The 22089-nt window shown below is 41.6% G+C and overlaps 2 protein-coding genes across 2 annotated transcripts in view; one reads left to right on the top strand and one right to left on the bottom strand.

Moving 5' to 3' along the window:
* The window catches only part of LOC109113043 (DNA damage-binding protein 1), a 29042-nt gene extending 13773 nt beyond the window's left edge, over positions 1–15269 (bottom strand). The window contains exons 1-12 of the mRNA XM_042774806.1: positions 15044–15269; positions 7064–7212; positions 5459–5575; positions 5156–5377; positions 4953–5067; positions 4310–4407; positions 4058–4216; positions 2370–2453; positions 2174–2290; positions 1979–2081; positions 305–380; positions 61–169 (exon numbers count right to left, since the gene is read on the bottom strand). Coding sequence (XP_042630740.1) covers positions 61–169; positions 305–380; positions 1979–2081; positions 2174–2290; positions 2370–2453; positions 4058–4216; positions 4310–4407; positions 4953–5067; positions 5156–5377; positions 5459–5575; positions 7064–7212; positions 15044–15104 — 1410 coding nt within the window. The 5' untranslated portion in view covers positions 15105–15269. The remainder of the gene's footprint in view (positions 1–60; positions 170–304; positions 381–1978; positions 2082–2173; positions 2291–2369; positions 2454–4057; positions 4217–4309; positions 4408–4952; positions 5068–5155; positions 5378–5458; positions 5576–7063; positions 7213–15043) is intronic.
* Positions 15270–15615: 346 nt separating this feature from the next.
* pdpr (pyruvate dehydrogenase phosphatase regulatory subunit) overlaps positions 15616–22089 on the top strand; it is a 17024-nt gene continuing 10550 nt past the window's right edge. Inside the window, exons 1-7 of the mRNA XM_042774808.1 lie at positions 15616–15773; positions 17208–17481; positions 17580–17713; positions 17802–17883; positions 18457–18620; positions 18700–18821; positions 18904–19021. Coding sequence (XP_042630742.1) covers positions 17234–17481; positions 17580–17713; positions 17802–17883; positions 18457–18620; positions 18700–18821; positions 18904–19021 — 868 coding nt within the window. The 5' untranslated portion in view covers positions 15616–15773; positions 17208–17233. The remainder of the gene's footprint in view (positions 15774–17207; positions 17482–17579; positions 17714–17801; positions 17884–18456; positions 18621–18699; positions 18822–18903; positions 19022–22089) is intronic.

Here is a 22089-nt window from a genome sequence, read left to right as displayed (position 1 = left end):
CACCACCGCAGTAGAGTACAGCTCAGGTGTGTGTATGTGTGTGTGTGTGTATACACACACCTGTATGAGCTGCTGATGCGCTACATTCCCACAGAAGAACGTCTGCTGATTGTCCACAAACCCCGGCAGCTCCGTCTCCTCCACCTCCTCTCCACTCAGCATCAGCACCCTACACACACAGAGACAGAGAGACACACACGCACACAGACGCGCACACGCAGATACACACACACACAGATGGCAGGAATGAGTAGGTGAGGTATATGTCAGCTCCAGACTGGAGTAAACTAAACGCTCTTCTCACCTGGTCTGACCCACAAACGACAGAACCAGCATGTCATCAGTGTCTCTGCCCGACTCGGAGCGGAGAGGCCACAGACCTGATAAACACACACACACACAATATCAGCATAAGTTTGTGTCAGTGCCCTGCCTATAAAGAAAGAAAGCAATATTTACTTTTGTCAAACGCATATGTATGCCGTAAATCAGCTGCAACCAGCAGAACCACTCATTTATTCTGACTGTGCGCTCACACCAGATGCGACCTGCGTGAATAAATCTTGTTGGACGCTTGAACATTTTGAGTTTATTCACTTCATTCGATCGTGAAATTTACTTCATTTGCACGTGAAATACACTTCACAACAGACACGAATTCGCATCATGGGAGGGGCTTCTGCCAGCTGAGTTCACACAGCATTACAAACATTTCAACCACCATTTATTTGGATCATTTATCAAAATAGTACTATTATCGTGTCATGAAATGTAGTTTTAAAAGTGTTTCAGGCAGGAATGTAGTTGTTTTAAACTCAAATATTTAAAAATGCTCAGGTCTCATGTTACCGATGAGAGCACTCTCAACTCGGCGAGTCCTTCTGATATGTGCTGCTGGCTCTGATGTCTCAGTGGTTAAACATAAAATATAATTCGTTTTGGGTAAATCTAACAGGTAATCTTTGGTCTTTATTCAATTAATCTATTAATATGTTAAAATGAAAATAAAAATAAAAAAGAGGCAATACTGTTTGATATAATATTTTGTTTCATTGTAATGCAGGCAGTATGCCTACACATTTCCCTGAACTACAGGGAATTTGATATGTTTAAATGAAAACTAAAGGAGGCAGTGGTGTTTTTTGTTCAAGATTGTTATAGTTTTCAAATGGTAAATGGAGCCACTGTTTCTATAAAAGTACGAAGATGTATCGTACAGCTCCAGGTATCCACATACAGCGATGATGATTTTATCCTCCATTGTTGTTTCGGATTTCTGCCACTCGCTTCATCATAACCACGTCACTACTAGAGCAAGCTCCTGATTGGTTAATGTGGCGCAAATTTTTGCCAAAGTTCAGATTTTTCAACTCACCCGAAACGCTCAATTCGCGCCGCAGGATGTCCATTCGCGTCTTTGCATTGACTTAACATGTAAATCACTCGCGCTTAACGCTTCATTCGCGTCTGGTGTGAACGCACCATGATATTTGTGATGGAGAAACCAAGCTGAACAGCACAAAGTTTTGTGACAAAAATCATTATCTGTCACCTAAAACTGCAAAACACCCAACAGGGCAAGAAATTACAGTCATTAATGATCGATCTGTGGATTTGGTCTGACAGGAAGTTCAGCTCTCATCAGAAGTCTGATAACGGTGTGATGAAATGGATTACTGAAGGTGAAAAGCGATGCGATGCAATTTTAAGATTTTTTTTATTGCACCAATATGAAAGCAAATTGAAAGTTGCAATAATACATAAAACTCACAGAATTTTTGGATGACGCTAATAACTGTTATGCTGTTCTATATTTTTAAAGAAATGAGTGTTCCTCAATTTAACAATTTACACGGCTGAAACATCAGCAGTACACGTACAGCAGGAAAAGGAAATGAGCATGAAAACATACTGTGCATTCACAGCATGTAAGCAGCCAGTGATTAACAGCGATGAACATGAAGAGCACGGACCGCACCTTTGATGCCGGGCAGGTCGATGCTGGCGTGCTCATGGATCCCGATGCCATTCCGAATGATCCGGAGAGAGCCTTCCTTAAACGCTCCAGAGCACGTCACCAGCTACAGGAACACACACACAGGAACTGATGATGCACACTGCTTTTTTCATTTTCTCCTCTTCTGAACTGCAGTGATGTGCAGACGTCTCTCACCTGACCCTGTCCTTGTCTCTCCAGGTCCACCACACACATGTCCACTATCGGCCCCAGGTTAGTGAAGGTCTCCATTACAGCCACATACGAACCCTGGTCATTACTGTCCACATTCAGCTGCACACACACACACACCACGCTGGCTTTTACAAACACGCCATCATCACAGAACAATAATGAATCTGGGATTACCAACCTTAACTAGCTGAGAATCTCCTAGTCTGGACCCCACAAACACCACACCGTTATCCAGATACGTCAGACACTCGGCGATGGAGGTCTAGTGACACAAACACAGATTCAAGTCACCTCTGATACAGCGATAGAAAATCAACACCAAATGGATAAAACATCCAGCGAGCTAGAGGCCGGACTGTGGCTGAAAAACTAATGATTTTTTTTTTATTTTTTTGGACTACACATTTGTACTGCCATTTCACTATTTAGGAGTGTAGTGTAGTGCAGTGCAGTGCAGTGCAGTTTAGTTTAGTTTAGTTTAGTGCAGTTTAGTTTAGTGTAGTGTAGTGTAGTGTAGTGTAGCGCAGTTTAGTGTAGTGTAGTGCAGTTTAGTTTAGTTTAGTGTAGTGTAGTGTAGTGTAGTCCAGTGTAGCGCAGTTTAGTTTAGTGTAGTGCAGTTTAGTGTAGTGTAGTGAAGTTTAGTTTAGTTTAGTTTAGTTTAGTTTAGTTTAGTGTAGTGTAGTGCAGTTTAGTTTAGTGTAGTGCAGTTTAGTGTAGTGCAGTGAAGTTTAGTTTAGTGTAGTGTAGTGCAGTGTAGTCCAGTGTAGCGCAGTGTAATGTAGTGCAGTGCAGTTTAGTGTAGTTTAGTTTAGTGTAGTGTAGTGTAGTGTAGTGTAGTGCAGTGTAGTGTAGTGTAGTGAAGTTTAGTTTAGTTTAGTTTAGTTTAGTTTAGTGTAGTGTAGTGTAGTGCAGTGAAGTTTAGTTTAGTTTAGTGTAGTGTAGTGTAGTGTAGTGCAGTGTAGTGTAGTGTAGTGAAGTTTAGTTTAGTTTAGTGTAGTGTAGTGCAGTGTAGAGTAGTGTAGTCCAGTGTAGTGCAGTTTAGTGTAGTGTAGTGAAGTTTAGTTTAGTTTAGTTTAGTTTAGTGTAGTGTAGTGCAGTTTAGTTTAGTTTAGTTTAGTGTAGTGTAGTGCAGTTTAGTTTAGTTTAGTGTAGTGCAGTTTAGTGTAGTTTAGTGTAGTTTAGTTTAGTGTAGTGTAGTGCAGTGAAGTTTAGTTTAGTTTAGTTTAGTTTAGTTTAGTTTAGTGTAGTGTAGTGTAGTGCAGTGTAGTGTAGTGTAGTGAAGTTTAGTTTAGTTTAGTTTAGTGTAGTGTAGTGTAGTGCAGTGTAGTGTAGTGCAGTGAAGTTTAGTTTAGTTTAGTTTAGTTTAGTTTAGTTTAGTGTAGTGTAGTGTAGTGTAGTGTAGTGAAGTTTAGTTTAGTTTAGTTTAGTTTAGTGTAGTGTAGTGTAGTGCAGTGTAGTGTAGTGTAGTCCAGTGTAGCGCAGTTTAGTTTAGTGTAGTGCAGTTTAGTGTAGTGCAGTTTAGTTTAGTTTAGTGTAGTGCAGTTTAGTGTAGTGTAGTGAAGTTTAGTTTAGTTTAGTGTAGTGTAGTGCAGTGTAGTCCAGTGTAGCGCAGTGTAATGTAGTGCAGTGCAGTTTAGTGTAGTGTAGTGCAGTGTAGTCCAGTGTAGCGCAGTGTAATGTAGTGCAGTGCAGTTTAGTTTAGTGTAGTGCAGTGTAATGCAGTTTAATGTAGTGTAGTGCAGTTTAGTTTAGTGTAGTGTAGTTTAACGTAGTGTAGTGCAGTGCAGTTTAATGTACTGCAGTTTAGTGTAGTGTAGTGTAGTCTATTGTAGTGCAGTGCAGTAGGGTTGGGTTGCTCTGACGCACCTCTCCCAGCAGCTCCACGTGCAGGTCTTTGAGCACCACGGCTCCGTCCATCAGCTCCTCTTTCTCCAGCAGCAGCATGAAGAGTCGGCCCTCCATGTCTCCCAGCAGGTACCGCGAGCCGTTCGGATCCACGCGGTTATGACACACGATGGTGCTTTGCTGTGATATTTGAAACACGCTTTAATCACGGAGAACATAAGAATACAAACGACAGTTTGAAGCGGACAGGCAGAAATCAGCAAAGATGTTCACCTTGATAGTTGGTGGAGCGATGGCTAAGTATTTGTCTCCGTTGTGATAAGTGATGGACTCCTGTCCGATGATTATAGCTCCTCCAAACGGCTCTGGGACTGAATATAGAAGAACAAACAACATTTCACAACAATGACTCAAAGCAGCATGTATACAACGCTCAGTCAACTTCAAGAACATGAATGACAACAATTCAGTTTGGGTGAATGAAGCCTGTAAGAACGAATATAAACAATTAAATAAAAGAGTAATAGACACAATCTGTCATCACAGAGTTAAGAGTGAGAGCTTTAAAATGGTATTTGGATTAGTTTGGGCTGTAGAAATCGTTTTAAAATAAACAATCATTTATAACTGTTAATGCTTGAATGGTTGATTAACAAATGAGAAAACACTGTTTACGTTATGATTAGACCAGATATGTTTGTTTGTCAATTGTAGCTTCAAGAGATGCTGCATGTGGAGAACATTTACAGGGTTCAGAAACTCTGCAACAATATGATTTACAAAACTAACTCAATCCTATTTAACATAATGCCTGTTTCTGGTATGCATGCAAGTTAATTATACAGTACTTTTAATGATGTGGGTTTCTTCTTGAGCAGCCCTGGCTCAACAGATCTGTCTGTAAGCATCACCTCACCTGGAATGACCATCGATGCTTCAGCTTCCACGTTCTCCTGCTTCCAGGGTCCTTTGTTGAACTCTTTCTCTCTGAGAGAAACCTCGTATGTCTTGACGTGCCGACCCTGAGGATCCTGGACACACACACACACACACACACACACAGCAGCATGAGCAGACGGGACACTCGCTCTCAAACACATCGCTCAGGAAGATCCATACCTGATATATGAAGCAGACAGTGGGCGCCTGGCAGCCGTACAGGAACTGGACGTCAATGACCTGCAGCTCCTCCAGACGAATGTTGAAGGCTTTGAGCTCGCGGTTATCGCGGTCCAGAGGAATGACCTTAAACAGCCCATCGTACAGCCGCAAGCCGATCATACGACACTCCGGATCCACGATCCCGATGACCCCGGTCTCAGACGGACGGCCGATCCGATCCTGACACAGATGCAGTGGTCAGACGAGGCCGAGGCCGTATGATGCAGTGTGTTTGGACAGGTGTGTGGGTTACGGTCATACCTGCACGTTTCCGTGAGCGCGGGTGATGATGTCGATGCTGTCTCCGTTCTGCTTGTACTCCAGGATACAGGCGTTGTATTTAGCGGTCAGAATGAACAGAAGATCTTTGCTCTCACCCTTCACATAAAGCGAACATACAGCTTTTAATAACATTATGCAAATGTAGACATCTGTTCATCCAAGTGTTGACATGCTGCAGAAATCTGCACGGGTAATTCAAATGCTCTCAGTGGCTTATGCCAAACTGCAGTACAAAGTTATAGAAAAAAGCTCTTATAATGGTAAAATACCCTTGGAAATGATTTTAAAGATTCGTCATTTTGAATCAACTTAATGTTATTTAAAAATATGTTAAAAAATGTAAATCCGATCAAAGACAATGAGATGTTCACATAAGCACTGAAATGAAAGAGAGTTATATACTCTATTTGCAGACAGCCTGTTGTAGATTTAGAGAGAGTGGAGAGCTGCTGCTTCTGATTCTCAGTTCTCCACCGACGCAGATCATCTGGGGCCAGTTGCATAAACACAGCCACTATTTTAAGACTGGGTCTTTAAAGGAGTAGTTCACTTCCAGAATAAAGTTCTCCTGATCATTTACTCACCCTCATGTCATCCAAGATGTTCATGTCTTTCTGTCTTCAGTCGCAAAGAAATGAAGGTTTTTGAGGAAAACGTTCCAGGATTTTTCTCCATATAATGGATTTCAATGGGGACCAACAGCTGAAGGTCAAATCACAGTTTCAGTGCAGCTTCAAAGAGCTCTACAGGATCCCAGACGAGGAACAAGAGTCTTATCCAGAGAAACAAGTCATTTTCTAAAAAAAATAAAATTAAACATTTATATAGTTTTTTTTTAACCACAGACGCTGGTCGTGCACTAGCTGGACTTCACACATGACGTATTCACGCTGGAAAGGTCATGCGCGGTCAGCTCTTCGTCTGTGTGCTCCGGTTCAGACAAGAAAAACTCTATCTCCCTTCTTCAACTTCGTAGATTTACCTTTTTTAGTAAAAGGCGTTTGCATTTCTTTGCATGTTCTCTTTGTAAACACTGGTTCGGTGCTTCCGCCTCTGTCATGTGTGACCTTTCCAGCGTGATTATGTCATGTGTGAAGTCCAGCGTGCACGACCAGCGTCTGTGGTTAAAAAACTATATAAATGTTTACTTTTAATAAATTGATTGATGGTTTCTCTAGATAAGACTCTTATTCCTCGGATGGGATCCTGTAGAGCTTTTGGAAGCTGCACTGAAGCCATTATATGGAGAAAAATTTTAAATAAACTATTATATGGTTTAATTAAACCTTAATTTCTTTGCGACTGAAGACAGAAAGACATGAACATCTTGGATGACACAAGGGTGAGTAAATGATCAGGAGATTTTTACTCAAGAAGGGAACTCCTCCTTTAAGAACTAGTTTCAACAACTAGAAGTAGATAAAGGATAACTGGTTGTCCTTCAAATTAAAACCAAATTAAACCAATCACCCTTTTTGTAACTGAATTTAAAAAGTTATGACCAGTCTTCAAGAAAATAAACTTCTTAAGACTAGTCTAAGCAGTTAATGCATCAGCCCGTCACTACAGACACGTCTCACACACCTTGGGTCTGAAGAGCTCCATGACCGCGATCTTGCCGTACATGCCGACCTCCTTGACCGGCCGCAGACCCTCAGCAGTGACCACATAGATCTCCAGACGCGTGTTCTTGGCGATCAGCAGGTTCAGATCCTCCGCAGATGTGAAGTGACCTGCAATCAGACAACAGCACTGACATGAACACGGCACACCAGTTTAACTCTAGTCCCACTTTAACTCAGTGGTTTTCAGTTCCAGCGCTCCACAAAAACCGAACCACTGCTGTAACTCAACACTCCTAGTTTATCTTCACTAGTGCTGACCAGTGCTAACAAACACAGCACGTGCAGAACCGACATGCTAAAACACCGAACCAAACTAGTTTATCTGTATCTCTGACAGACTCCTATCCAGTGCTGACAGACTTTATCCTCACAAGTAGACAGACTGCTTCACTAGTGCCGACCCAGTAGCTTTATTCTCACTAAGACAGACTAGTTTATCCTCACTAGTGCCGATCCAGTGCTGACAGACTAGTTTATCCTCACTAGTGCCGATCCAGTGCTGACAGACTAGTTTATCCTCACAAGTGACAGACTAGTTTATCTTCACTAGTGCCGACCCAGTGCTAACAAACTAGTTTATTCTCACTAGAGACAGACTAGTTTATCCTCGCTAGTGCCAATCCAGTGCTGACAGACTAGTTTATCCTCACTATGCCGATCCAGTGCTAACAAAACTAGTTTTATCCTCCAGACACTAGTGACAGTAGTTGACCAGTGCTAACTAGTTTATCCTCACTAGTGACAGACTAGTTTATCCGCATTAGTGCTGATCCAGTGCTAACAAACTAGTTTTATCCTCACTAGTGCCGAGACTCCAGTTTATCCTCACTAGACTAGTTTATCCTCATTAGTGCCGACTCCAGTGCTAACTAGTGACTAGTGACTAGTTTATCCTCACTAGTGCCGATCCAGTGCCGATCACTAGTGACAGACTTACAGACGATCTAGTTTACAAGACTAGTTTAGTATCCTCACTAGTGCCGATCCAGTGCTAACAAACTAGTTTATCCTCACTAGTGACAGACTAGTTTATCCTCACTAGTGACAGACTAGTTTATCCTCATTAGTGCCGATCCAGTGCTAACAAACTAGTTTATCCTCACTAGTGACAGACTAGTTTATCCTCACTAGTGCCGATCCAGTGCTAACAGACTAGTTTATCCTCACTAGTGACAGACTAGTTTATCCTTACTAGTGCCGATCCAGTGCTTACAGACTAGTTTATCCTCACTAGTGCCGATCCAGTGCTAACAAACTAGTTTATCCTCACTAGTGACAGACTAGTTTATCCTCACTAGTGACAGACTAGTTTATCCTCATTAGTGCCGATCCAGTGCTAACAAACTAGTTTATCCTCACTCTAGTGACAGACTAGTTTATCCTCACTAGTGACAGACAAGTTTATCCTCACTAGTGCCAATCCAGTGCTGACAGTCACTAGTGCTGACCAGTGCTAACAAACTAGTTTTATCTTCACTAGTGCTGACCAGTGCTAACAAACTAGTTTATCCTCACTAGTGACAGACTAGTTTATCCTCACTAGTGACAGACTAGTTTATCCTCACTAGTAGAGATCGACCGATATGGGTTTTTCTATAGCCGATGCCGATGTTTAGAGGTCAGGGTCAGCCGATGGCCGATATGTGCTGCCGATTTTTAGGGCTGATATCTTGAAGTTTTCCCCCTCATTTGCATGCTAAAAATGTCACACTAATAATAATAAGGATGCACAACATTTCTAAACTTATCATTTATTGAGCACTGACTTGAACCATCTCTCGAATCTTAATTTTGTGCACTGCACGGTATTACAAATAAAAAAAAATTATCTAAAGTTAACCAAACAAATCCATAAACTGACCAAGTATTAAATATATAAAACAGGTAATATATATATTAAATATATATAAAAGTCAATCATTTACATAAAAGTTTTAGAGCATTTATCAAGCATAATTTTTCAAATTTTGTTGGAACGTAAATGTAAACTTAAATATACATTTAAATAAAAGAAATAAAATTTGTATAAATAAAAATCAATTAAACTGAAAAATATAAAAAAATAAAATATATAAAAAAAAAATAATAGTAGTGCTGCAAACACACTAGCAACCAGCAACATTTGTGTTTGGTATAAATGACACAGAACATCTAAAGTGCATTCTAACTTCAAACTTACATCGCAGTCTGTTCATTATTAAGATTAAGTACAGTCAACCAAACATATAAAAGGTTACACTGGTCAGTTTAAATAGACCGTAGTATCCAAGGACGTTTTTGCTCATGCGAAGAGGATGATCTTTTCCATCTAGTTTACATTAAAAAAAAATACAAAATATTATAGTTTAACATTCAGATACATTGCGAATATGGAAACATTTGGATATGTGCAGAACGAGACGTGAGCAATAACCTCCAAATACATCTAGCCAAACCCGCACGCGCTCGTCCTCGTCTGCACGCACGCATGCACTGTCAAGATCTAATTCAATTTAAATACCCAAATTCAGCGGTCTCCTAGACCTAACGGAATGCAAAAATTCAAAATCGAACATTTTGCAGAACAGGATCAAATAAAGTACTGGTCATAATACTAGCATTAAATGTTTAATGTGAAAAAAGCTGTTCACTGACTGCGCAGCACAGCCACATGCGCCACCGTTTGGGGATAATTTTATTTTTAATACCATATCGTCATTTGAAAACATTGCAATTGTGTTTTAAAATACAACAACGAGCACCACGAAACCATTTAAAGAGGCGCATTCGGCGGTCTCCTTGACAGGAAACAGTCAACAAAGTAAAATGATCTCAAATGTACAGCGCGCTCCCTTCATTTTATCAAATGATCATAATCATATTCATATTCATTATTACAGTCCTGCTACTAGCACTTTATTCAGACTAAAACCCCTTTAATTCGGGTGAGAAAGCTTTTTTTTCCGAGTGGCTTTTGCACATAATAATACCGCTGCAGACGCATTTTACAGCATTAAGCTTATTCATTGATTGTTAATTTAAACGACGATCGATCATGGAAATGATCAAATATTGACATCCCTATATGCAAATGAGTTGGATGGAAACCTGGCTATTGTCTGCATCAAACCATGCTTCCGAACAAATGTCATTCACCGTTCTGACGGCTGCTCCAGGACAGCTGTCTCTCCGAGCACGGTGCTGTCTGTGAGCGGGCGGAGTAACGTAGCCCTCAATCACGCTGCAGTGTTTTGTGAGAACTGCCACCTACTTCACCTCATTTACAGAGTGAAATTCTCTGACTACCTTTATCTCCCAGGACTGTTGTTGAATCTTCCAAAAGTTTTGGCTTGGGGTCCTTCACATGCGGCAGCACTTCTGCAGCACTTTCCACCGCACCAATAACACGGGGCTGCCCGCCGACGTGCCTGAATTTAAATCGGCGCTACTAAACACGGATATCGGCCGATGCCGATATATTAAAAAATGACAAATATCGGCCCGATCTACTCACTAGTGCCAATCCAGTGCTGACAGACTAGTTTATCCTCACTAGTGACATACTAGTTTATCTTCACTAGTGCTGACCAGTGCTAACAGACTAGTTTATCCTCACTAGTGACAGACTAGTTTATCGTCACTAGTGAGACTAGTTTATCCTCACTAGTGCTGACCAGTGCTAACAAACTAGTTTATCCTCACTAGTGACAGACTAGTTTATCCTCACTAGTGACAGACTAGTTTATCCTCACTAGTGCTAACAGACTAGTTTATCCTCACTAGTGCCAATCCAGTGGTGACAGACTAGTTTATCCTCACTAGTGACAGACTAGTTTATCCTCACTAGTGCCGATCCAGTGCTAACAGACTAGTTTATCCTCACTAGTGCTGACCAGTGCTAACAAACTAGTTTATCCTCACTAGTGACAGACTAGTTTATCCTCACTAGTGACAGACTAGTTTATCCTCACTAGTGACAGACTAGTTTATCCTCACTAGTGACAGACTAGTTTATCCTCACTAGTGCCGATCCAGTGCTAACAGACTAGTTTATCCTCACTAGTGACAGACTAGTTTAATCTCACTAGTGCCGATCCAGTGCTAACAGACTAGTTTATCCTCACTAGTGACAGACTAGTTTATCCTCACTAGTGCCGATCCAGTGCTAACAGACTAGTTTATCCTGACTAGTGCTAACAGACTAGTTTATCCTTACTAGTGCCGATCCAGTGCTTACAGACTAGTTTATCCTCACTAGTGCCGATCAGTGCTAACAAACTAGTTTATCCTCACTAGTGACAGACTAGTTTATCCTCACTAGTGTGCTAACAGACTAGTTTAACCTCACAAGTGCCGATCCAGTGCTAACAGACTAGTTTATCCTCACTAGTGACAGACTAGTTTATCCTCACTAGTGACAGACTAGTTTATCCTCACTAGTGCCAATCCAGTGCTGACAGACTAGTTTTTCCTCACTAGTGACAGACTAGTTTATCTTCACTAGTGCTGACCAGTGCTAACAAACTAGTTTATCCTCACTAGTGACAGACTAGTTTATCCTCACTAGAGAGGTCAGGGTCAGCCGATGGCCGATATGTGCTGCCGATTTTTAGGGCTGATATCTTGAAGTTTTCCCCCTCATTTGCATGCTAAAATGTCACACTAATAATAAGTGGATGCACAACATTTCTAAACTTATCATTTATTGAGCACTGACTTGAACCATCTCTCGAATCTTAATTTTGTGCACTGCACGGTATTACAAATAAAAAAAAATGATCTAAAGTTAATCAAACAAATCAATAAACTGACCAAGTATTAAATATATAAAAACAGGTAATATATATATATATATATTATATATATAAAAAGTCAATCATTTACATAAAAGTTTTAGAGCATTTATCAAGCAGAATTTTTTCAAGTTTGTTGGAAACATAAATGTAAACTTAAATATACATTTAAATAAAAGAAATACAATTTTATAATTAAAAATCAATTAAACTGAAAAATATAAAAAAAATAATATATATAAAAAATAAATAATAGTAGTGCTGCAAACACACTAGCAACCAGCAACATTTGTGTTTGGTATAAATGACAGAACATCTAAAGTGCATTCTAACTTCAAACTTACATCGCAGTCTGTTCATTATTAAGATTAAGTACAGTCAACCAAACATATAAAAGGTTACACTGGTCAGTTTAAATAGACCGTAGTATACCGGTCCACTCTGCTGTTATTCCAAGGACGTTTTTGCTCATGTGAAGAGGATTATCTTTTCCGTCTAGTTTACATTAAAAAAAATAAAAAATATTATAGTTTAACATTCAGATACATTGCGAATATGGAAACATTCGGATATGTGCAGAACGAGACGTGAGCAATAACCTCCAAATACATCTAGCCAAACCCGCGCGCGCTCGTCCTCATCTGCACGCACGCATGCACTGTCAAGATCTAATGCACTGTAAATGCAGGATTTTTTAAAACAAATAGGCCTACCGGAATGCAAAAATTCAAAATCGAACATTTTGCAGAACAGGATCAAATAAAGTACTGGTCATAATACTAGCATTAAATGTTTAATGTGAAAAAAGCTGTTCACTGACTGCGCAGCACAGCCACATGCGCCACCGTTTGGGATAATTTTATTTTTAATACCATATCGTCATTTGAAAACATTGCAATTGTGTTTTAAAATACAACAACGAGCACCACGAAACCATTTAAAAGAGGCGCATTCAGCAGTCTCCTTGACGGAAAACAGTCAACAAAGTAAAATGATCTCAAATGTACAGCGCGCTCCCTTCATTTTATCAAATGATCATAATCATATTCATATTCATTTTACACTCCTACTACTAGCATTTTATTCAGACTAAAAACCCCTTTAATTCGGGTGAGAAAGCTTTTTTTTCCGAGTGGCTTTTGCACATAATAATACCGCTGCAGACGCATTTTTTTACAGCATTAAGCTTATTCATTTATTGTTAATTTAAACGACGATCGATCATGGAAATGATCAAATATTGACATCCCTATATGCAAATGAGTTGGATGGAAAACCTGGCTATTGTCTGCATCAAACCATGCTTCCGAACAAATGTCATTCACCGTTCTGGCTGCTCCAGGACAGCTGTCTCTCCGAGCACGGTGCTGTCTGTGAGCGGGCGGAGTAACGTAGCCCTCAATCACGCTGCAGTGTTTGTGAGAACTGCCACCTACTCCACCTCATTTACAGAGTGAAATTCTCTGACTACCTTTATCTCCCAGGACTGTTGTTGAATCTTCCAAAAGTTTTGGCTTGGGGTCCTTCACATGCAGCAGCAGCACTTTCCACCGCACCAATAACACGGGGCTGCCCCCCGACGTGCCTGAATTTAAATCGGCGCTACTAAACACGGATATCGGCCGATGCCGATATATATAAAAAATTACAAATATCGGCCCGATCTACTCACTAGTGCCAATCCAGTGCTGACAGACTAGTTTTATCCTCACTAGTGACATACTAGTTTATCTTCACTAGTGCTGACCAGTGCTAACAGACTAGTTTATCCTCACTAGTGACAGACTAGTTTATCGTCACTAGTGAGACTAGTTTATCCTCACTAGTGCTGACCAGTGCTAACAAACTAGTTTATCCTCACTAGTGACAGACTAGTTTATCCTCACTAGAGACAGACTAGTTTAACCCCAACAGTGCTAACAAACTAGTTTATCCTCACTAGTGCCGATCCAGTGCTGACAGACTAGTTTATCCTCACTAGTGACAGACTAGTTTATCCTCACTAGTGCCGACCCAGTGCTAACAGACTAGTTTATCCTCACTAGTGCCGACCAGTGCTAACAAACTAGTTTATCCTCACTAGTGACAGACTAGTTTATCCTCACTAGTGTTGACAGACTAGTTTATCCTCACTAGTGACAGACTCGTTTATCTTCACTAGTGACAGACTAGTTTATCCTCACTAGTGCCGATCCAGTGCTAACAAACTAGTTTATCCTCACTAATGACAGACTAGTTTATCCTCACTAGTGCCGATCCAGTGCTAACAGACTAGTTTATCCTCACTAGTGACAGACTAGTTTATCCTCACTAGTGCCGATCCAGTGCTAACAGACTAGTTTATCCTCACTAGTGCCGACCCAGTGCTAACAGACTAGTTTATCCTCACTAGTGCCGATCCAGTGCTAACAGACTAGTTTATCCTCACTAGTGACAGACTAGTTTATCCTCACTAGTGACAGACAAGTTTATCTTCACTAGTGCCGACCAGTGCTAACAGACTAGTTTATCCTCACTAGTGCCGATCCAGTGCTAACAGACTAGTTTATCCCATCACTAGTGACAGACCTCAGTTTTATCCTCACTAGTGACAGACTAGTTTATCCTCACTAGTGCCGATCCAGTGCTAACAGACTAGTTTATCCTCACTAGTGCCGATCCAGTGCTAACAGACTAGTTTATCCTCACTAGTGCCGATCCAGTGCTAACAGACTAGTTTATCCTCACTAGTGACAGACTAGTTTATCCTCACTAGTGCCGATCCAGTGCTAACAGACTAGTTTATCCTCACCAGTGCCGATCCAGTGCTAACAGACTAGTTTATCCTCACTAGTGACAGACTAGTTTATGTGATAAAGCAGCTGCGCACGTGACTCCTGCAGTGTCTGATACGGAACACTGTCGCGCGTGTGTTTGTCTGCAGCAGTGTCACTCATCGTTATCTTCTTCAAAGGCAGCGGATCTGGGAAGCTAAAGTTTGTGTCAGATTCTCTGAAGAGTCGCAGACACAACAACGGGCCCATTTCAGTAAAACCCTGCAGCAGCACAGTGTCATAAACTCGCCCTGACAGACGTAAACACACTAAACTAACATGTTTATTATGAACTGAGTGTTTAAAGCGTTTATCCACCGAGGCCTGGAGCGCGGGAGATAAACACGCACTTACCCGTGATACAGGCGTTCACCGCCGTGGGCTTCTGCGCGGTCACCACGTAGTTGTAGGACATGGCGTTCACTTATATCACACGAACAGCCAGAAATGAAGAGAAATGGTGTTTAGAACGAGATATGTAGCATGAATCCGCTGAAGAGCGCTCGGATCAGCAGCAGCACAGCGTCCGTGAGTGTGTGTGTGCGCGAGAGCGCCGCCTGCGGCCCGGAGGAAACACTGCGCTTCTGCGCCACAACCGCTCAGACACACAGCAGTAGTAAAATATTATACTGTATTATACTGAGCAGTATTTAATATTATACTGACGTGAACTCAGAGCAGGGTAGGCCTACTGGAGAATTATAATCCGTTACTGATCCCATGACAACAATTGTAGTTCCGTTTCGTTACACATTTGAGGTCATTTCCCCGGTTTCACAGACCAGGTCTGAGCTGTTTCAACTGAAAGAAACTTGCACTGACTGATCCTAAAAATATCAAAGTCTTTGTTTTGTCTCAAGATGTATATGAAGTGTATGTGCATGATAATAACAAGAAGAACCGAATGTAGTAAAGTGCGCGAGGCTCACAGCTGTCAATCACTCGGCGGGTGTTCCGCGCATGCGCAGTGAGCGTGTCAGGCTACGATCTGCGGCTGCTGTGAAGTTACCTTCGGTTCTTATAACACACATGAAAAAATCAATACTTGTGATCGGATCTGAGCGCTCATAACAGCTGTGTGCAGGTATGTGTCTGTGCTGCTCTCGGCAGTGATGCTGGTGTGTGTGTTGATCTTTAACGAGGCTCGTGTTTAGCTGCTTCTGCTGAGTTTGACCCTAAATCCTCAGTTTGACGTTCAGCTGAGTCCCGTTCCGTTTAAACGAGCCCACCAGCACCTTACTTCAGGACACACGTGTCTGTCAGGACGCTTCGAGAGGAATATAAACACATTTAACCGTGTTTAGTCACGGATTCCCCTCACAGGCCTCAAGCTAACGGCTACATGTCAATAAATAACCGAACAGGAGCACAGAACTCAGTGAAGGTGATAAACTCGGAGAAGTTTGTTAATATTAATCAGACAGTAACGTATAGTTCGACATTTAGTTTCGTGTTACGTTCGTGTAATTGTGTTCATTAATTCGTCATGAACCGATCCAAACAACAGAATAACAGTAATAGCGAAATATAAATGATAAATCAGTGTAACTCTGTAAAGTTCATGCTTGTGTGACATTCAGACTCTCTGCACCTGAGCACATCAGTACATGTGTAATTAAAGCATTCATTTACAGTAGCCTCGTGATGATAATTACAGCTGCAGAGGTCAGTTAGTCTCGTGTATTTGGGGTTTGAGCAGCTGGTTTTGATCTTCAGAGGACACTTCTAAGAGAATATCCACCAAACACTGCAGGACATCTAAAGCAGCTATGTAACCAAAAAAACAAACCACCCCAAAACGAACCTTTCCTGGTCATTTCCTCACCCCAGGCCGTCCAGATGACCACGGGCCGGTTCCTGCACCTCCGTCACACAAGAGCACTAAACTAAACTGTTAAAAATGTGTGTCATTTATTAGTGTTTTACCTTAAAATCACATAAATAAAACCCCACGTTGGAGTAAAGCTGCCTAAATAAAGGTGTACGGTGACATCAGATGAAGAAAACCCTGAAACCTGTCCCCCAAAACATTAATCTCTTCTTTGCCTGAAGAAAGAAAGTAATATATATGTGTCTTGGACGAGTAAATATAGTTTTTGAATATGTTTTTTTTTTTTTACTATGATATTGTAATGTTATTGGATTTCTCCATGGAAACAGCCGTAGATGACAAGAAAGAGAAGATCCCAGAGCCGAGTGATTTCAGTGTGTGTGTGTGTCTGTGTGTGTGTGTCTGTGTGTGTGTGTGTCTGTGTCTGTCTGTGTGTGTGTCTGTGTGTGTGTGTTTGTGTGTGTGTCTGTTTGTGTGTGTGTTTATTTGTGTGTGTGTGTGTGTGTGTGTGTGTGTGTGTGTCTGTGTCTGTGTGTGTGTGTGTGTGTGTGTGTGTGTGTGTGTGTGTGTCTGTGTCTGTGTGTGTGTGTTTTTAAATTTTTTACTGTGTGTGTGTGTGGATGTGTGTGTGTGTGTGTGTGTGTGTGTGTGTCTGTGTGTGTGTGTGTGTGTGTGTGTGTGTTTCAGGGTCTGTTTTCAGCGGTGGCGCAGTCATGCGCAGTGGAGCCTGCAGTATCCGGGCTCTGGCCCCGGTTCTTCTGCGCCGCTGGCTCTGTGGCGCCGGGGCCCGTCCTGCTCATCTGTGCGGATCGGTGCGGTTCTTGAGCACAGACTCTGTGTCCGCGGCTCTGCCCGCTCGCGCCCGCGTGGTCATCTGTGGAGGAGGGATCGTGGGCACGTCGGTGGCGTATCATCTGGTCAAGCTGGGCTGGACGGAGATCGTGCTCCTGGAGCAGGGCAGGTGAGAGACCTCTCTGTCACTCACATCACATTCCTGACATCTGTAACATCTTAGCTCCGCTTCAGTGGGATTCAGCTGCTCGTCTGTGTCTCTTGTAGGCTTGGAGCCGGCACAACTCGGTTTTGTGCAGGAATAGTAAGCGTCGCCAAACCTCTTTCTGTTGAGAGTAAGATGGCAGATTATTCGAATGCACTCTATGAGCGTTTGGAAGAGGAGACGGGTGTGAAGACGGGTGAGAAATCACCATCACTCCACAGCAGAGCACTGATTATCACAGATGGCGTGTGCTTCGTGTAATGAGGTAATGGTGTGTGTTGCAGGTTTCGTACGGACCGGCTCTCTGTGCTTGGCTCAGAATCAGGACCGGTTCCTGTCTCTGAAGCGTCTGGCGTCCAGACTGAAGTGAGCCGCTCTCTCGTGTTCATTCTGATCTCTGTATGTGTTCACAGCACAGTGACTAAAGCAGTAGATTCATCCTGTCAGCGTTTACTCTCACGTCCATCCGAACCGCTCCGTGCTCCGTCACAGTCAGCGGTCTGATGTCTGCGTGGTGTTCGCGTGGTCTTCTGCAGGACAGCACGGCTCAGATTGTAGTTTTTGTCTGAGCTTGGACAGCTAGTTTCTCCTACAGCACTAGCAGTTTCTAATGAGAGAATCTCTCAAAGATTTGTCTCGTGTCATACTGCAGTGAAGAAGAAGAAATCACGAGGTGTATCCTTGACTTGGTTTCTTGTTCATTAATTGTTCAGATTGTGAAAACTTCTGAAAGACTAAATGATTGAAATCCTTAGCTGCGCCCACATTTACCTTTGCTCACCCAAAATTCACAGGCAGAAGAAAGCAGAACAGAATGTGACAAATAACGGGAATAATAACATCAAATTAACATCTGTAGCTATTGTGCAGGTTAACGACTGAGCCAAGCCTAACACTGCTTTATGGATCAGTGTAAGCTAGAGTCTCCCATCTCTGCAGGGTTCTGGGCGTCAGCTGTAACGTCATCAAACCCAAAGATGTGGCGAGGCTGCACCCGCTGGTCAATATTCACGATCTGGTCGGAGCGCTTCATCTGCCCGGGGACTGTGTGGTTTCTCCGCCGGACGTCAATCACGCGCTGGCGGTGGCCTCGGCCGCTCACGGTACGTCTGCACACAGATACAGGCTCAGTTCCACTGATGCTCATTGCTCTGCTCCTTTCATCGTTGTCTCACATGTCAGGAGTGCAGATCTACGAACACACGAGTGTTAATCATGTGGTGGTGAAGAAGGGCCACGTCACGGCTGTAGAGACCGACCGCGGATCCATCGAGTGCGAATACTTCGTCAACTGTGCTGGACAGGTCAGTCTGAAGGTCCAGGACTCAACTCTTGCTAGTGTTATCTGACAGTATTATGACCGATGGGTCTGTGGTGTGTTTTCAGTGGGCGTATGAGCTCGGTCAGAGCGGCGAGGTCAAAGTGTCTGTTCCGTTACACGGCTGTGAACACTTCTACCTGCTCACCAAACCGTTATCGGAGCCGGTTCAGAACGACAGCCCAGGTGAAGATCACACAGCGTCTCAATGCATCAGCACAGAAAGGGTTAAACACATCAAAATCATGTGAAGGCCCAATGTTTATTTTATTTCATCACGTTGCAATTTAAAATGTTTAGTCCATTTTGTTCTGAAGATGAAACGAGTCAGACTGCATTCTGTATAAATTCAGATATGCAGGAGTTTCTCTCATTTTTCAGATATTTCCCCCAACATTTAGAACAGTTTTGATCTACAGTCTAATAAAAATTAAACAGGAAAATAAAATGTTTGGCCTATAATGGCACCTGTTTCTGGATGTTGTGTGTGATACATAGATACATACACACACACACACACACACACACACATATATATATATATATATATATATATATATATATATATATATATATATATATATATAAAATATACTTTTTTTTTATGTATTGTGTATTATCTACATAACTAATAAAAAATTACACTTGCAATATATATATATATATAGTTATGTAGTAGGGGCAGTGGTTCAGTTTGTATCATGGTTTCGAGAGCAGTGAGTGATTTCATGTCTGTTGTTGTTTGAGTAACGTTAAGAAAGTGCTGTCACTTTAAGAGAATGGGATCAGGACACGGATACTGAGCGTTCAGACGACTCTGTCTGCCAGGATACTCACTAAGACAGGAATGTGACCTCAGTTTTGTGTGAATTTGTCCTTTCAAGCACGACTTGAAAACAAACTCAATATTTTGCTCTCTCTGAGACGCAGGTTTGGATGCGTGCACACAGATCTTCTCATTCACATCTTCAGGCTCACACACACAACTGTCATCTCTTTTCTGTTTTCTTCATGTGTCTGTAATCAGCCAGTTATGTTTGAGATAATGTCTGGCCGACTTTTAAGAGCAGATGTCATGGTTGGACAAATAGGGTTTTCCTTTTTTAATGTATATGCTCCAAATGCTGGACGAGCGTAAGATATTTATAAATAAATTGTCTGCTGCTCTGTCACAGTGCACACAGGATAATATGGTGCTAGTAGGAGGTTTTAACTGAACTATAAACCCTGGTTTAGACAGAAATCATGATGAACCTCACACAAGTTCTGCAGAAATTAAAAAAAAAAAAGTTATTGATTATCATGATTTTGTTGATTTATGGAGAGACCATTTTCTTGGAGTTAAACAGTATACCTGGTTATAAACTGACTCAAATTCTTTGTCTGGAGCGAGACTTGACTGATTTTATGTTGCTAAGAGTACTAGTGGTAGGTTTTATAACAGCTTAATATCATCTGTTTTATCTGACCATCATCTGTAGCTGTTTCTGTCTTGTCTTCTAAAATCCACAAATCAAAGAAACAATGAAGTCACTAGAAGAAGATATTCTGAGACAAAGTAGCCGTGGTGACTCTGCTGAGTCCATTGAGAGAAATAAATTCCTTCTAAAGACATTGTTGGAGGAGCAAGGAAGACCAGTCCTCTTAAAGACCAGATATTCACAGCTAAATTAAATGGATGCTCCCTCTACATTCTTCTTTGGTCTTGAAAAGGAAACAAGAGAACAGAAGTACTTTCATAAACTGAATCTACCCCAAGGTGATGTGACAACTGACCAGCGGGAAATCCGTACTCATGCTCTTTCCTTTAATAAGGACCTTTACTGTGCTGAACAGCAACGGACCAACTTTTGTGTGATCAGAAGAAGATCAGCACATCCTTGACAATCCTATATTCTTTGCTGAACTTTCTCTGGCCGTCCAGGAGCTGAGCGCTGGGAAGTCGCCTGGTTTAGACGGTCTTTCAGCAGAACTTTATCGTATTTTCTGTGATTAGATTGGCGAGGACTTGTATGCAGTCTTTCTGGAAAGTTTTAACCAAAGGAAACTTCCACTGAGCTGTCGGAGGGCAGTGGTAACATTGATTCCAAAAAAAGGAGATCTTGGGTTCCTTTAAAACTGGCGACCTGTGTCACTGATCTGTGTTGATTTTAACATTTTGTCTAAAGCAATAACTAATAGACCTAAAAAATATATGACAAATGTAATCCATGAAGATCAGTCATTCTGTGTACCTAAACATACAATTTTTGATAATCTTTTTCTCAAAAGAGACATTATTACAGTTGCACAAAGACACAAACTGGACATTGGATTCTTTTCTTTGGATCAGGAAAAAGCTTTTGATAGGGTGGACCATCATTATCTGTTTAAGACCCTGGAAGCGTTTGGTTTTGGTACACATTTATTTCTCTTGTCAAGCTTCTGTACAGAGACATTTACAGCATGCTACGGATTAATGGGTCTTTAACTAACCAGGGGAACCTCTGTCTGGTCTTCTGTACTCTATATCTGTGAACCTCTGCTAGTTATGCTGAGGAAACAGCTGTGAGGTGTTGGTGTCCCAGGTTTCCAGAAGTAGCCCTCGTGAAGCGTACAGCTAACTCAGATGATGTAACAGTGATAATTAAGAGACTGATGATGTTACTAAACTTATTTCTTGTTTGAATACGTTTCAGAAAGCTTCATCTTTGTTGTTGGGAGAATGGGAGGATATGGGACCACAACAATGTAAATGGGCTCAGGATGGTTTTAAAGTACTTGGTGTTTTTTTTGGGACAGCCCAATACAGCGAAAAAAATTGGGAGGGATTAGCCAATCGGGTGATTGGTAGATTACAGAAATGGCGATGGCTTCTCCGGCAGCTTTCTTTCAGAGGGAGGTGCTTGATTATTAATAATTTGTCAGCCTCAGTGTTGTGGCATAGAGTTACTGTTTTAAATCCTCCTAAGGAAATGCTTATTACCCTTCAAACAGCTTTTGTGGATTTTTTTTGGAATGGTCTTCATTGTCTTATTCCTGGGATACTGTACCTTCCTGTGGCAGAGGGAGCTCAAGGACTAATACATATAGAGTCAGAAATATCAGCAATGAGATTACAAACACTGCAGAGGCTTTTGTATTGTTCTGCTCCTGTACAATGGGTTACATCTGGTTTGTCTGTATTAACAGACCTAGGTGGAATAGGCCTTGATAAACAGTTTTTTTTAATGGAAAAGCATTTCCCATATTTTGAAGAAAGGGCACACTGTCTC

The sequence above is a fragment of the Cyprinus carpio genome, chromosome A18 (assembly GCF_018340385.1).
Source record: "Cyprinus carpio isolate SPL01 chromosome A18, ASM1834038v1, whole genome shotgun sequence".
Classification (NCBI taxonomy): Eukaryota; Metazoa; Chordata; class Actinopteri; order Cypriniformes; family Cyprinidae; genus Cyprinus; species Cyprinus carpio.
This window is presented reverse-complemented; position numbering and strand designations above follow the sequence as displayed.